This window comes from Scardinius erythrophthalmus, assembly GCF_964197995.2.
Source record: "Scardinius erythrophthalmus genome assembly, chromosome: 22".
Classification (NCBI taxonomy): Eukaryota; Metazoa; Chordata; class Actinopteri; order Cypriniformes; family Leuciscidae; genus Scardinius; species Scardinius erythrophthalmus.
This window is the reverse complement of record NC_138242.1, coordinates 31,972,014-31,987,943: the sequence shown is the minus strand read 5'-3', so window position 1 is coordinate 31,987,943 and position 15,930 is coordinate 31,972,014. Positions and strand designations below refer to the sequence as shown.

General features: G+C 39.3%; 1 protein-coding gene across 1 annotated transcript in view; it reads left to right on the top strand.

Annotated features, from left to right (window-relative positions):
• The window catches only part of scn5lab (sodium channel, voltage gated, type V-like, alpha b), a gene marked incomplete at its 5' end in the record, with an annotated part of 121,825 nt that overhangs the window by 85,191 nt on the left and 20,704 nt on the right, over window positions 1-15,930 (top strand). The window contains 3 exons of the mRNA XM_081353428.1: window positions 551-671; window positions 6,679-6,833; window positions 11,801-11,974. Coding sequence (XP_081209554.1) covers window positions 551-671; window positions 6,679-6,833; window positions 11,801-11,974 — 450 coding nt within the window. The remainder of the gene's footprint in view (window positions 1-550; window positions 672-6,678; window positions 6,834-11,800; window positions 11,975-15,930) is intronic.

Genomic DNA, 15,930 nt, shown 5'->3' with positions numbered 1-15,930 from the left:
ACTCTCTCTCTCTCTCTCTCTCTCTCTCACATGCACACATGCACACACACACACACACACACACACACACACACACACACACACACATGCAGAATAAAGCAACAATTTTAACACTTATGACTCTGATTTGTCTTCTGACACATTCAGTATTCAGAATATTAACCTAATGTTTCTGCATGGGCTTGTATTTGTTGTATTTTTTTGTATTTTTTGTAATCCGTCTTTTGTTTGTTTATTTATATCTAGAAATACTAAAATACTCGATGTACACTTATTACATTTATAAATAAACAACTTTCACAGTTTCACCCCAAAACGTGGAAGATGGAGGGTTTACACGATTAAGCAAAATGGAAATATCAGAAAATTTGAAAATGATTTTTTTCCAGGCCTATATATCGTCATAGATCTATACATCTATACTTGCTGTACATCTAATCTGGGTTTTAATTCTCCAGGAATCATGAATGATTGCAGAGGTGAAAAATATATCATAAGTAATAAGTAAATTCATCAGTCCAGTGATCTGATTGGCTCTCGTGATTTTCAGAGCGATGAGACGAGCCTATCAGAGGGCAGCACCATCGACCTCCGGAAGCCCGGCGAGGAAGAGGACGAATACTCCGAGACGGCAGAAGAAACCATGGATCCGGAAAACTGCTTTCCTGATCGTGCGTAATCCCACACAACTCTTACAGAGACACTATCTAATGTCCTTGCACACGTTCAAAAATAAATACGACCTCATGCTGTGTCAATCACGTTTACACACTGCCTCCGAAACTTTCATCCGTCATAAAGAAATTCGGATCGGATTCGATGTTCTGTTTTCCACATCCGTACAGCGTTTTGAGAGGTGTGTGTGGACAATTCAGAGACAACGAATGACGGATAAAAACGCACACGGACATTTCTGACTCAGTGTGCGAGAAGCTTTACTCTTACGATGACGAACAGCTCGATTCATTCTCAGATCATTCAGCGTTAAAGTAAAGTAAAGCGCAGAAGGTTATAGAAGTCCATCTTTTCACAAAGCATTGAAGGACACAAACAACATGCACTTTTCCAGATTTTCAAATGTTTATGTGTTTGATTTGATTTGTGGATCTGAATGTTTTGAAAATGAATGGGTAAAACACGTCACTATTCACTCCAGTGGCTCTACCTTAAGTTCGTCAAGCGACGAGAATACTTTTCGTGCATAAAAAAAACTCTAAAATAACATCTTTCTTCAACTCTTCATGTTCCTCTGTGTGTCTCTGAGTGAGTTCACGTAGCGCAGAGCTTCTGTACGTCAGAATGGAGGCTCACTATTGGCCAGCATCACACGCATCACATGACCAGCGTCGGCCAATAGTGAGCCTCCGTTCTGATGTACAGAAGCGCTGCGCTGTTACACTACGTCAACTCACTCAGAGACACACAGAGGAACATGAAGAGTTGAAGAAAGACGTTATTTTTGTTTGTTTTTTGCTCACAAAAAGTATTCTCAACGCTTGATAAACTTAAGGTTGAGCCACTGGAGTCACTTGGACTATTTTAACGACGTCTTTACTAACTCTTCTGGGATGCAGATCTCGATTACAGAGAAGCCTATGGAGGAGTGAGACAGCTCTCAGATTTACTCAGAAATATCTTCATTTGTGTCTGAAGATGAAGGAAAGTCTGACGGGGTTGAACAACATGAGGGAGAGTAATTACTGACAGAGCTTTCATTAGTGGGGGAACGAACCCTTTAACTCTTTTATTTCAGCTGAAGAGCGAGAGATCTCCAGTATCAAGCCGGTGGAATCAGTGTTTTCTGATCCTCCTGTTTACTCTCGTTCTGAAGCGCAGGTGATTTGATAGAAAACATTAACCAATGAACTGACCTTTAAAAGGGCAATGGGGCATTAAATTGGATGTCCTGTGTCAGCATAGATTTGAAGAGGCCCGTCAGAGACGAAATGGTCCTGTGTTAATTTGATGATGACTGACTCTATATTTAATTCTGTTGAATGCATCGACCCGCCGGTCCAGTCAGACTCACCCGACGTGCTGAAACGCTGACTCTCGACTCGTAGTGTCTGACTGTAATCGGTTTATACGATTAAACATCAGTTATTGATCTTAATTATAAGTCATGAAATTGAAAGGCGGCTCTTAGTGTCAAAAAAGACAATTGAAATCTTAACTATTAACATTTACATCTCTATCCAAATGAAGAAATTCCTCTAAAGAAGGCAATCAAAGGAGAAGTGCTAGTAATACAAAGTCATATTAAGTGTTAATTGTTCATGCAATTATTTGTGAACATGATATTTTGCACACTGGTTAGTAAAGAAGGTTCTTAACTCATTTTAAACAACACTTTATGCCAAAACGGTTCTATATAAGAAGAAATGTCTTAAATGATTGCATAATACTTTGTTTTTATTTTTTGTTTTTTTTCTGGTGATAGCAGTAGTTAAATTCATAAAGTTTAATGGAAATTTTAAATGAATGAATGATTTGAATCTAAATCCATAAAATGATCCCATGTTGGGAATCCCTCAATACGAGTCGCCTGACCGAACCGTTAAAGGTTCCAAATGGAATCTTTAATTCTACTCGCAACTTTCCCTCCAAATTTGAAAATAAGACATTAAAAGAGGCGAATCATCTTGAGGGTGTTCATATTGTGTGCATTTGCTTTGTTAAGTAACAGTTTGTTCTGAGAAGTGTGTGTGTGTGTGTGTGTGTGTGTGTGTGTGTGTGTGTGTGTGTGTGTGTGTGTGTGTGTGTGTGCGTGCGCTTACACAACCACCTCAAATCTGCACTTTATAAGCTGTCGACTTTATTTCCGTACGGTGGAAAACAGTGGGATTGCTTGTCGGGACGGCCCATAAACTGCTGTCTCTTTTAAGGAGTGAGTGATTTATGGGAAATGAGCTGCCATGTAATTCTCAGATGACAGGACACATCCCAGGGTTTCGTTTGAGGCCAGATCGGATTTCTCACCTATAAATCGAATAACGGCACACTTTCACATGACTGAATTGAATCAGTGCACAGCTCTCTGCCGGAGAAGTGAAGAGGGCAGATTCACACATTACAAAGGGAAATCACTGAGGAGAACGTGTCTTTATTGCCCAAAAATGCAATAAACACTTTTAGATAAAGAAAAAATAATAATGCACTTTACATTTTGCAATTGTAATGCATTTTAGAAATTAATGATTTGAATGCATGGTAAATTAAGGATTTAATATACCATATTTTTCTAAAATACAAGTCACGTTTTTATCATCTAAAATGTGCGAGACATTTTAGACATACTAAAATGGATATACATTATATATACTTATTTGTTTGTTTGTTTGCTTATTTATAGATGTACTAATACTTAATATACATTATTTATTTATTGATTTATTGATTGCCTAAAAAGGTTGCTTTTTAGCAGAATGCAATAAATGCTTTCTAGATACACTGTAAAAAAAAAATTCAATCGGCCCAAGTGAAATTCTGTAAATGTAAATTTACAGAATTTCACTTGGGCCAATTGAAAAATTTAGATGTGACCAGTCACTAGAAATTTTTGAGTTGGGGAGGTTAGACATTTTTTACAGTGTAGAGGAGAACATAATGGATTTGACATTTTGCATTTTTAATGCATTTTAGAAATTAACAATTTTATTGCATGATTTATCATACCATATTTTCCTGAAAAATAAATCACTATTTTATATTTTATCATCGAAACATGCAACATATTAATACTAATATTATTTTTTATTTATAGATACTAATATACATATTCTGATGTACATTCACTTTTTTATGCACATACTAATATTTATTTATTTGTTTGTTTGTTTGTTTATAGGCATTATTTATATTATATTTATTTGCATTTATTTATTTGCTTTTTGTTTATAGACATACTAATATGAATATTATTTATTTATTTATTTATTTCATTTATAGACATACCAATACTAATATACTTTATTTGTTTGTTTGTTTATTGCCTAAAACGAACCTATAAATCGAATAACGGCACACTTTCACAAGACTGAATTGAATCAGAAGTGAAGAGGGCAGATTCACACATTTCAAAGGGAAATCACGAAGGAGAATGTGTCTTTATTGCCCAAAAAATGTGAACAAGTGCAATGCAATAAACACTTTCTAGTTAAAGAAAAAATAATAATGCAATTTACATTTTGCAATTGTAATGCATTTTAGGAATTAATGATTTGAATGCATGGTAACTTAAGGATTTAATATACCATATTTTTCTAAAATACAAGTCACGTTTTTATCATCTAAAATGTGCGAGACATTTTAGACATACTAAAATGAATATACATTATATATACTTATTTGTTTGTTTTTTTGCGTATTTATAGACATACTAATACTTAATATACATTATTTATTTGTTGATTTATTGATTGCCTAAAAAGGTTGCTTTTTAGCAGAACGCAATAAACACTTTCTAGATAGAGGAGAAATTAATGGATTTGACATTTTGCATTTTTAATGCATTTTAGAAATGAACAATTTTATTGCATGATTTAACATACCATATTTTCCTGAAAAAATAAATCACTATTTTATATTTTATGATCAAAACATGCAACATATTAATACTAATATAATTTATTTTATTTAGAGATACTAATATACATTTACTGATATACATTCTCTTTTTTATGCACATACTAATATTTATTTGTTTGTTTATAGGCAGACTAATACAAATAAACATTATTTATATTATATTTATTTATTTGCATTTATTTTTGTTATTTATCTCAAAACATGTGAACAAGTGCAATGCAATAAACACTTTCTAGTTAAAGAAAATTTTTGCGATTGTAATGCATTTTAGAAACTAATGATTTGACTTTTCTAAAATACAAGTCACATTTTTATATTTTTTTATTTGTTTGTTTGTTTGTTTGCTTATTTATAGACGTACTAATACTTAATATGCATTATTTATTTATTGATTTATTGATTGCCTAAAAAGGTTGCTGGAATAAGCACAATGCAATAAATGAATGGATTTGCGGGAATAAAATAAATAAATGTAGGTTTGCCGTTTATAAAAAAAAGTTGTTTATAATGGATTCTACCGTTAGTATGAGCGCTAGAACAGTAATGTGCCTAGTAAGCACAACTCTCTGTAATGCTGTTCACATGTCAGATCAAGAGAATGATGAAGTCACCAATAACCTCAGACTCGCAGCTCTGTTGATTTGCTCTTGATGTTGTTAATTGTCTGATGAATGGTGATGCCCGAGTGCTAAAATGTCTGAGGAGAGCAGGAGCATCGCTACAAATTGAGTTGAGAGAACCCTGTTACCATAACCCTGTTATTAAGTTTACAGGGAATAAGTTAATTTAGAAGAGCTCAGATGCCAGTAATGGAGACGCTTCCACGACCATGCGAGGCTCAAATGGGATTTGATGGCAGGGACTCGTTGTTATAGACGTGGAGCTTTAAGAGCGCCAGTGATACCGGCCGGGATTATGGCACATAAAAGAGCCTCAGATTAGCAAGACGAAGAAGACCTTTTACATCAGCCTCGCGAGGTCCATTTACCAGCGCTGACTTCATCACTTACTCCACTGATGTGTGTGTGTGTGTGTGTGTGTGTGTGTGTGTGTGTTACACAGAAGAGCAGTTCACGTATTGATCTCCACGTTTCTCTGGAACTGCATTTGTGATCTTCTGAAGTGTTTTCAAGCTCTTTGAAGTCTTTTGAAGTTGCGTTTTCAAATGTTGATTTGAACAAAGAGGTTTTGAAAGTGGAAAAGTCAGCAAAATGAGTGTCTTCTTCTCACTTATGGTCTCAATTACGTGCGCTCGATACGTGGATAATCTATTATTGTATTACAAAATATAAAGTAGTTTGGGATATTCTTCAATTCAGGATCATTTATTTAAAAATTAAAGAAGTGAAGCAGTTTTGTTTTAAATATTTAGTCAGTGTGTTGTAGCCATTTACATTTATTCATTTAGCAAGTTATTCATTTAGTCACAGGAATCATTTCGTTGTCATGTGACACAAAACATACAACAGGAAATGATGTCATAGCACGGACCCTAGTATACTCCCACAAAAATAATTTAAAAAAATCCATGATATTTGAACAAAATGTATTAATTTTACTTCATATCATTTGTTTGAGAACTTATTGTTAATGATTTGAAATATTTTTAATATGTTTTCATATTATTTTATCATTTGGTTACATTATTTCATATTTTATTACTTTTTAGTTGTAGGACACAGTGAGCCAGTGCAGTCGATTAACATTTACGTTAATTGAAATTAAGACGAAATAAAATATTTATATAAAAATATTTATATACATAAAAAGTTTAAGAAAAAAAATTATAAAATAAAATAAAAATATTAGTTCAAAAACTTAAACTAAACGAAAGTTAGAAATGTTACCTTGCCAAGTTGAATCACAAAAATTGTTGACTGGAAATAAAACTTTTTTTATTTTTTATTTTTTTATAAAACGACAAAAGCATATAGCGAAATGACAATTATTTTTTATACAAAAATGAACATGAACACTGAAAATAAAAGCTAAATCAAAATATTAATGACAATGAGCTCATTGAAGTAATGAATACTTGTTTGTTAACAAATTAATAATCATTGATCTTAATTCTAATGATTTTTCCCCCAGTGTGTGTACGTCACTTTAAGTGCTGTGACATCAACACGTCGGAGGGTCTGGGCCGAGCCTGGTGGCGTCTGAGGAAGACGTGTTATCAGATCGTGGAGCACAGCTGGTTCGAGACCTTCATCATCTTCATGATCCTCCTCAGCAGTGGAGCGCTGGTGAGCTTCGTCTCTACATTCAGTTCATCCAGAAATCAACATTCTGCATCATTTACTCTTCCTCATGTCGTTCCAGACCTGTACGACTTTCGTTCATCCTCGAAACACAAATGAAGATCTTTTTAATGAAATCTGAGAGATTTCTGTTCCTTCATTGACAGTCCAGTGAGGGTCATTCTCTGGCTTTTAACCATTAAAGGATAAAGTCATTTCAGAATAAAAATGTCCTGATCATCCAAGATGTTTGTGTTTCTTTCTTCAGTCGAAAAGAAATGAAGGTTTTTGAGGAAAACATTCCAGGATGTTTCTCCATATAGTGTCTTCAATGGGGTCCAACGGGTTGAAGGTTCAGATGTGAGTTTCAGTGCAGCTTCAAAGTCTCGACACGATCCAGCCGAGGAATAAGAGTCTCATCTAGACAAACCAGCGGACATTTTAGAACAAAACAAACATTTATGTACTTTTAACCACAAATCCTCATTTTGCACAAGCTGTGATGCGCCGCGCATTACGTAATCAAGTTGAAAGGTCAAGCGTGACCTAGGCGTAAGAACCGACCCAGTGTTTACAAAGAGAACGTGCAAAGACTAAGTCAAACGCCATTTACAAAAATACTAAATAAAAAAGGTAAAACAACGATGTCGGATGATTTTGAAGTTGGAGGAGAAAACAAGATGGAGTTTTTCTACTCTACATTTTCCTCTACGTCCGGTCACCGCTTGACCTTTCAACGGGTTTACATAATAGGGTTGTGCCGATGGACGATATCATCGTCCATCGTGATGGCTGACCGACATCACGATGAAGAGCCACCATCGTGATGCCACGCCCCCCCCCCAAATTTGAACCGGCAAAAGTGCGTGTTCAGTGCTGTTCGCGAGTGTCACGAGTCACCACAGCAATCAACTAACCGCTTACGTTTCTGTGGTAAATTCAATTGTAACCTACAGCTCCTGCACTGGGATTCAAGCAGCTGCAGCTTGTTTAAGGTAATGGCGAAAATCATTTTAGAACAGCAGCGAAAATGTAAAAGTAGGCTATATAAACTTTAATAAATCCTTTTATTGAAACGGGTGCTTTGCTGTGCAGAGACATTTCGAAACATTTCACCCGCTGACCGCTGGTACTTTCACTTTTGCCGCAGACACTTTATATATTATAAATGTGTCGTATTGTTGATAATCCGTGCAGATTTCAGTTGACGATTCTGTTTAAAGTTATTAATAACAAAACATGAATGAATGAGAAAGAAAAGAGCAGGATGTGCTTTATATTGAAAAGAAATATTAAAAGTGCGATAAGTCGGATGCTGTGTGCGCGCTCCGAGCACAACACGGACAAACGCTTTGTCTTCGGTTGCGCGCCTAAACTGCCAAATAAACACAGAAAATTTTCAAAATGCCAAGTCGAGTATTCCCGTAAACATAGTAGATGTAAGTAGCTACTATGTGCATTCTCTCTCTCTCTCTCTCTCTCCCTCTCTCTCTCTCTCTTTGTGATGGTCAGCACTATTCCGTAGCATTAAGAGGACCCCCCCCCGACGATATCATCGTCCATCGTGATGTTTTACTGTTAACATCGTCAACTGCCAATTTAGGGGACATCACCCAACCCTATTACATAATGCGTGAAGTCGTGGACGTGCAAGACCAGCATTTGTGGTTAAAAGTATATAAATGTTTATTTTGTTCTAAAATGTCCGCTGGTTTGTCTAGATGAGACTCTTATTCCTCGTCTGAGATCGTGTCGAGACTTTGAAGCTGCACTGAAACTCACATCTGGACCTTCAACCCGTTGGACCCAATTGAAGACACTATATGGAGAAACATCCTGGAGTGTTTATTTTCTAACTAATTTCTTTTCGACTGAAGAAAGAAAGACATGAACATCTTGGATGACGTGAGGGAGTGTAAATTATCATTTTAATTCTGAAGTGAACTACTCCTTTAAGAGTCCACTCACACCTCAGCAGAGAAATACCAGTCAATTCTGTGATTCCAGTCATCGTAAATGATCTTTAAACGCTGCGCTGTTGTCTTTATTGTCTTGATGTTGTGTTACGGATTTGGAACGACATGATGGTGTGTAATTGATGATAATGTTTTCATTTTTGTGGGAACTATCCCTTTACGCCGAGACACCACTGGTGAATAGGGTAAAAATGTTAATAGATCGCACCGTACTTCCCAGTTGATTAATCAAAGTACATTAAGGCAAAATGTTATGCTTAAATATGCAAATGATGCATTATCAAATTAAATATGAATTAGTTTGCATAAATTTCCAGAGCAGGTTCAGTCTGAACATTGGATACAGTGAGGTTCAAAACGATTGTTTAATTTTGTCGACATGTTAAAGGTTTTTACAGAGGAGATTTTGTATTCTCTTTTTATCACTGCATACTGGCAGAAACAAAATACATGTTTTTAGGAATAAAATGTTATATAAATCTGGCAAATGATATACAGTTTGAGCAAACCTTCAGAAGATATGAATAAAACTGTAAAGTCACACGTTATGAAAGCAGAAACTGACCCGAGCATGAAAACACTGGTTTTGCCAAAGGAGTCTTGCCTTAAAGAGCTTGTGGGAAGGAGCCAGTAAAGACTTCTTACTGGTTGGTTTGCTTGCTTCACTGACCTCATGACAGCTCGTTCCTCACTGACTCGAAACCAAGCACACAGGAGTTGTGTGTGTGAGACAGGAAGTGGCAGCTCACTTCCTGTTAGCCGACGGCCTGCTGACCGGCGTCTCTGAGAGAGAAGTCGTCTGACGCTAATCTACAGCAACACACGCCACGAGCTGTTATAATCCCAGCCTCGCTCATCCTGTCACACAGCCTCGCTTTAGCACTAAATTAACACTTCTGTTCATTTGTTGCCTGACGTTTTTGTGTTTTTTGAGGTTTATCAAGTGAAAAGGCCGACAATAAGACTGAAATATAGCACTTTCTTGCTTTTTTATGCAGTTATTGCTCAAAATTTTGACATTCACTAACACTTTCATTATTGCATTGAATAATTATTATCTAATTGGCTCATTAGATAATGTGCATTAAAATAGTTTCATATAAGAAAATTATATATGGATGATTATACTGTATGTTGATTTATATATATATATATATATATATATATATATATATATATATATATATAAATGCTGTTCTTTTCATCAAAGAATCCTGAAAAATAAAATCTATCACAGTTTCCATTAAAAAGTATATGAACCTTTTTTCAATATTGATAATAATCATGAAGGATCATGTGACACTGAAGACTGGAATAATTATGCTAAAAATTCAGCTTTGCATCGCAGGAATAAATTACATTTTAAAATATATTCACATAGAAAACACTGATTTGAAATTGTTATAATATCTCACAATATTACTGTTTTTACTGTATTTTTAGTTGAATAAACGTAGCCTTGGTGAGACTTTTCTCTTTTTTTAAACATAAAAAAATCTCACTAACCCCAAACTTTTGAACAGTAGTGTATATGTGTTCAGTTCATGTACATTAACTACTAACGTTAAGCATTATATAGGCCTAATGGTTTAATGTATTAATGAAGGAATGTTATTATACTTGTAATCTTTACTGTAATATGATACAATTCCATTTATTATTACATGCACTGATGATGGATGACAATAAGACCAGGAACATGTGCTGAGACAGCAAATGGGTTCAGTGTTGATTTCATGTTGACTTTAATCATAACCAGTTCTGACTTTGTAAGATAATGCACAACACAGAAAACAGTAAATGCCAGAGCAAAACATATATATTCCCGCTGCATAATATTATATAACACTGGTGATTTCCTTAAAGACCCTGTGTGTGTGCCTCCCAGAGAGGGCCGAATGTCAGTGTTGGTGTCGGCACGCGGGTGCCAGGTGTGTGTCGGCCGGCTGGTATTTTAGTGGCATTTACCAGCAGCTTCAGCAGCCAGCTGTTCTTTCAGACGCGCACTTGAAGGATTACACATGAAAACTGAAAGTAAGCAGAAAACGGGAAACTGCAGAGTCGGCAGAACCAGTGCAGAGTCTGGTGGACGCAGATGTTTGCCTGGACATCGTATGTGCAGCAGAACCGCTAAAACACACACACTGGACACTTAATAGAGAGCGAAAGACATAATACAAAAATACAAATTTATCATTTGCTCATCCTAATGTTGGTCCAGACCTGGAATAGTATGATATCATAATCATAAAAACTATATATATATATATATATATATATATATATATATATATACACACACACATTTTTTTCTTTCTTTTTTTCAGATAACGATTTTTTTTATTATTATATTTTTAGCTAACGATATATATATATATATGTTATTTAATATATTTATTATATTATTTAAAATTAATAAAAACTATATAGACAAAATTACTAAATTACTAAAACGTTAAGTAGAATTAAAAACAAACAAAAAAACATTCAAAATATTTATAAAAATAAATACAATAAAAATGTTATTATCACAATTATACTAAATGAGTTATTATCATTAACTAAAACTATAAACATAAATAGATTTTATTTTTTCATCTAGAATCCAAGGAAACATTTCTCATTTTTAAATGAGAAATAAAAAATAGAATAATAAAAATGAACAAAAACTATAAACTTTTTTTAAATAGCAAAAACAGAACTGAATGATAACAGAAAACATAAAAATAATAAATTTTTAAAAGTCAACATATTAATAAAAATAATACTAATATCTCTATGATACTAAATTGACAATTTTAACAAACCCGAATGACTGTCTTTCTTTATAACATGGCTTTATATCAGGATCTAAACACTGCTTTTTTGTCATATTGTGTAGCTTGTCGCTCTCCGTCTTCCCTCAGTGTGTAATCCTGACAGAATGAGCAGATGAAGGTCTGAAGTCTTCCTCACCCTGAACTGTGTGTGTTCTTCTGCATCTCTTTCTGTTGAAAGGCATTTGAAGACATTTACATTGAACAGAGGAAAGTGGTCAAAGTGGTGCTCGAATACGCAGACAAGATCTTCACGTACATCTTCATCTTAGAGATGAGTCTGAAGTGGATCGCCTACGGTTTCAGGAAATACTTCACCAACTACTGGTGCTGGCTGGACTTTCTCATCGTGGATGTAAGTGCATCCGCTTACTTTTCCCAGCGTCTAATTGCATATGAATAACAGCCATAGTGCTTTATTATAAAACATTTCAAATCTCAGGGAGACTGAATGAGGCCAGTTTTACAGAGATCAACTTTTATGTTATATAATAATCAAATAAATGCGTTTCAGCATTTTGTGAGTGTTATTGAAAGATCATTGTTTTGCTGTTGTTCGCACTCCAGACACGGTCCAGTGATACGGTGCTGTTTGTTTTGGTCCTGTATTTCAGTACATCACAATAGTATTCTTACATAAAGTATACTGTAATATTTGGGTTGGCTGATTCTATATCAATTTATGCTCAACTTTTAAAATATGAAGTGTTAAGGTTAGAAGTATTGAATTCATAGTGTAGGTTAATTTTAATATTGAGTGCTTTTAAAGTGTTAAATGCACATTAAATGACAAATCCCCCCCCCCCCATTTTATTCATGATCACAATCTCATTAGTATTTGTAGGTATTCATATGTAAAGTATGTACATATTTGGGTTGGCTGATTCTATATCAATTTATGCTCAACTTTTAAAATATGAAGTGTTTAGGTTAGAAGTATTGAATTCATAGTGTAGGTTAATTTTAATATTGAGTGCTTTTAAAGTGTTAAATGCACATTAAATGACAAATCCCCCCCCCATTTTATTCATGATCACAATCTCATTAGTATTTGTAGGTATTCATATGTAAAGTATGTACATATTTGGGTTGGCTGATTCTATATCAATCTATGCACAACTTTTAAAATATTAAATGTTTAGGTTCGAAGTATTGAATTCATAGTGTAGGTTAATTTTAATATTGAGTGCTTTTATAGTATTAAAAGAGAATCTATAAATTGTTGTTCCCTTTCGTTGTCACTCCGAGTTACGTCGGATGACGACGAATGGGGTTTCGCTTAGAAATCCTATCATCTTCGAGTATTGAAACACGAGCCAATGGCAATGAAATGCCATGGGTCTGCGGAATTTGCATAGCGTAACTCCGCCCCATGCAGGGGGTATATAAGGAAGTGCGCGAGCAACATGCAGACTATGTTTTCGCTTCGGAGCCAAGTTCAGTACTTCACTCCACAAGCCTTTTGAGTGTCATCTCAAATCTCTTCGAGACGAGCGGCTCTTCAGTGTGTTGGTGTGACGGCGCTTCCAGCGAGATCGCATTTCCTGCTGCTGATTTGTGCAGTAATCTGCCGACAGTGAGTGTGTTTCTCCCTGGGTGCTTCAGCACTCTGCTGAGCTTTTCCACTCTCTAAAAGAGCTGCACGCGGCACGTCTTTTTCAAGACGGTTCGCCCGTGTATTTTCTGGATGTGTGTGCGTCAGTCATCTGCCTAACGGTCGCGAGCGCTGTTTTGCGTGTTGGGCTTAATCACGCTTGGCAGCGCTCGTTGATGAGTCATGTTTTCATTGCGGGAACATGACCATCGCGATGTTTATAGATCAAGACTCAATGATCTCCATGTGAGTAGAGTCCCCTCTGCCACACCCCAATTTATCTCTTCCTCGAGAAGGGATACTTTGGCTGGTGGCCAGGGTGATCTGAGGGTTTGGTGTGGCACAACAACCGACGAGTCAATTCCTCGGGCCACACCCCCCTCCACATCGCAGACCATGCACTCACAGCATCACAAGGCGGGCTTGATTCCTCTGGAAATTAAGTTTCGACTGCGTTGCCTCCCACGGGAGTGCCATCGTTGCCGGGACCGATCCAGAGCTGTCAGCCATGCTTTCCCGGGCAGCTGAAAGCATCGGCTGGAGTGGCCCCGCCCTCCCCCCGAGCGCTGTAAGCTTCTCCCGGACGTGCATCAGGACACCTGCGCTGCGCGAAACTCCACGTGACTTTCGCGGCCCGCGGGTGTCCTCCGCCTTCGCTGCTTTCGATCGCACGGCGATCATGGTCTGTATGTTCCCTGTCACTATAGTGGCACGGTCATGCAGTGCTGTGTGTCGCCTGCGCCTTCGATGCAGTGCTGTCCCGGGAGTTCTGTCGAACCGGCCGCAGTGGAACGCTAGTCCTTCCCTGGCCAACCCTGGCAGAACGCGGAAATTCTAACCACGCCCCTATGCTGGGACGCTATGCCTCCCATGCCCGGCCTGGTTGTTCCGCCACGCACACTACTGACCTCGCTCTCGGGCGACATCGGTACCTGCGTGATCCTGGGTCAGGTGATGTCCACTATGTGGTCCAGACATGGGCTTAGCCAGGTTGATGTGGCAGGGTCTGAGAATTCATTTTCTCAGCTCCCCCATGTCCCAGGCTGAGCTCTTTGGCGGTGTGGCTTCGACCACCTGAAGCAGACTCGGGTCCGGCACCGATGGTCATCCATCCGTGCGGCCTCCTCAGTCTGCTTCCCGCCAAGCCCCCATCCATGCGGCTGCTCCCCTCTGGCCTGCAAACGGACCTGAGCAGGAGGAAGCCGCAGGAGGGCGGCGCTGCCCGTCTCCGCCCCTTAGACTGCCACGCCAGCCTAAGCAGCACCTTGAGGCGGGCTGCCTGGTCGGCGGGGTGGTTGAGGACTGCGCCCAACAGTCTTCGATCAATCCACAAGCAGACTGAGGCTTCTGCACTGACGGTCATCTGTCGGTGTGGTCTGCTTAGTCTGCTTCCCGCCGACGCCGCCTCCTTGCGGCTCCTCCCCTCGAGCCTTCACTGGCCTGAGCACAAGGGGGTCGCTGGAGGCTGGCACCGCCTGTCTCTGCCCCTTAGCCGGCTAACACCTGGCTGAGCAGCACAAAACCTGAGACAGGCAGCTTGGAGTTAGGGCTCAGTTCTTCAGGAGCTGGTAGCAGGACCACTCCTTCCCCCGCTTGAGGGCTGGGTGAAGATCTCTACAAAAGAACTAATGCTCTTTCTCTGAGCCCCAAGAGGCTGTGGATGACAGCACGCGCCGCCCACGGGCCACGCTCCTCTCATCCCCCTCTGTCGCCAGACCCCTGCCAGAGCACGCCCCCGTGGGACGCTGGTCCTCCCCTGGCCTCCTCTGGCAGGACGCGGTTTATGGCCGTGCCCCCGCACCGGGCCGCTATGCCACCCACGCCTGGGCCGGTCATTCCGCCTCGCTGCACCCCCGACGGTACGTCTGTGGTTCGAATAACCCCGCTGGCGCAGTTTCTGGAGGCCTGGCTAGAGCTTTCCGGACTGTCCCGCCGGGTCGGAGAACCATCAGGCTCGGCTACGTGATTCAGTTCGCGTGGTCTCCTCCCCGCCTCAGGGGAATCCACTCACTATGGCCGGTGGCAATGCCCCTGTCATGAGAGCGGAGGTCGCTACCCTACTGGCGAAGGGTGCGATCGAGACTGTCCCTCCAGCCGAAATGAAGTCTGGGTTTTACAGCCCCTACTTTATTGTACCGAAGAATCCGGTGGGTTACGACCAATCCTGGACCTGCGCGTCTTGAACCGCTCCCTTCAAAAAAGAGGACGCCGTTCAAGTTGCTCACGGCCAAACGCATTTTCGAATGCGTGCGGCCGCAGGATTGGTTTGCAGCGATCGACCTGAAGGACGCCTACTTCCATGTCTCCATTTTACCTCGACACAGACCGTTTCTTCGGTTTGCTTTCGAGGGGCGGGCATACCAGTACGCGGTTCTCCCTTTCGGGCTAGCCCTGTCTCCTCGCGTCTTTACGAAGGTCGTCGAGGCAGCCCTTGTTCCCCTCCGGGAACACGGGGTTCGCATCCTGAACTATCTCGACGACTGGCTGATCCTAGCTCACTCTCGAGACCAGGTTTGCGAACACAGGGACCTTGTGCTCCGGCACCTAGCTCGTCTGGGCCTTCGGGTCAACTGGGAGAAGAGCAAACTCTGCCAGTGCAGAGGATCTCTTTTCTCGGTATGGAAATCGACTCGGTCGCCATGTGTGCGCAGCTTACGAGCGAGCGCGCGCAGTCACTGCTGACTTGTCTTCGTCAGTTCGAGGGCAAGAGTGCGGTC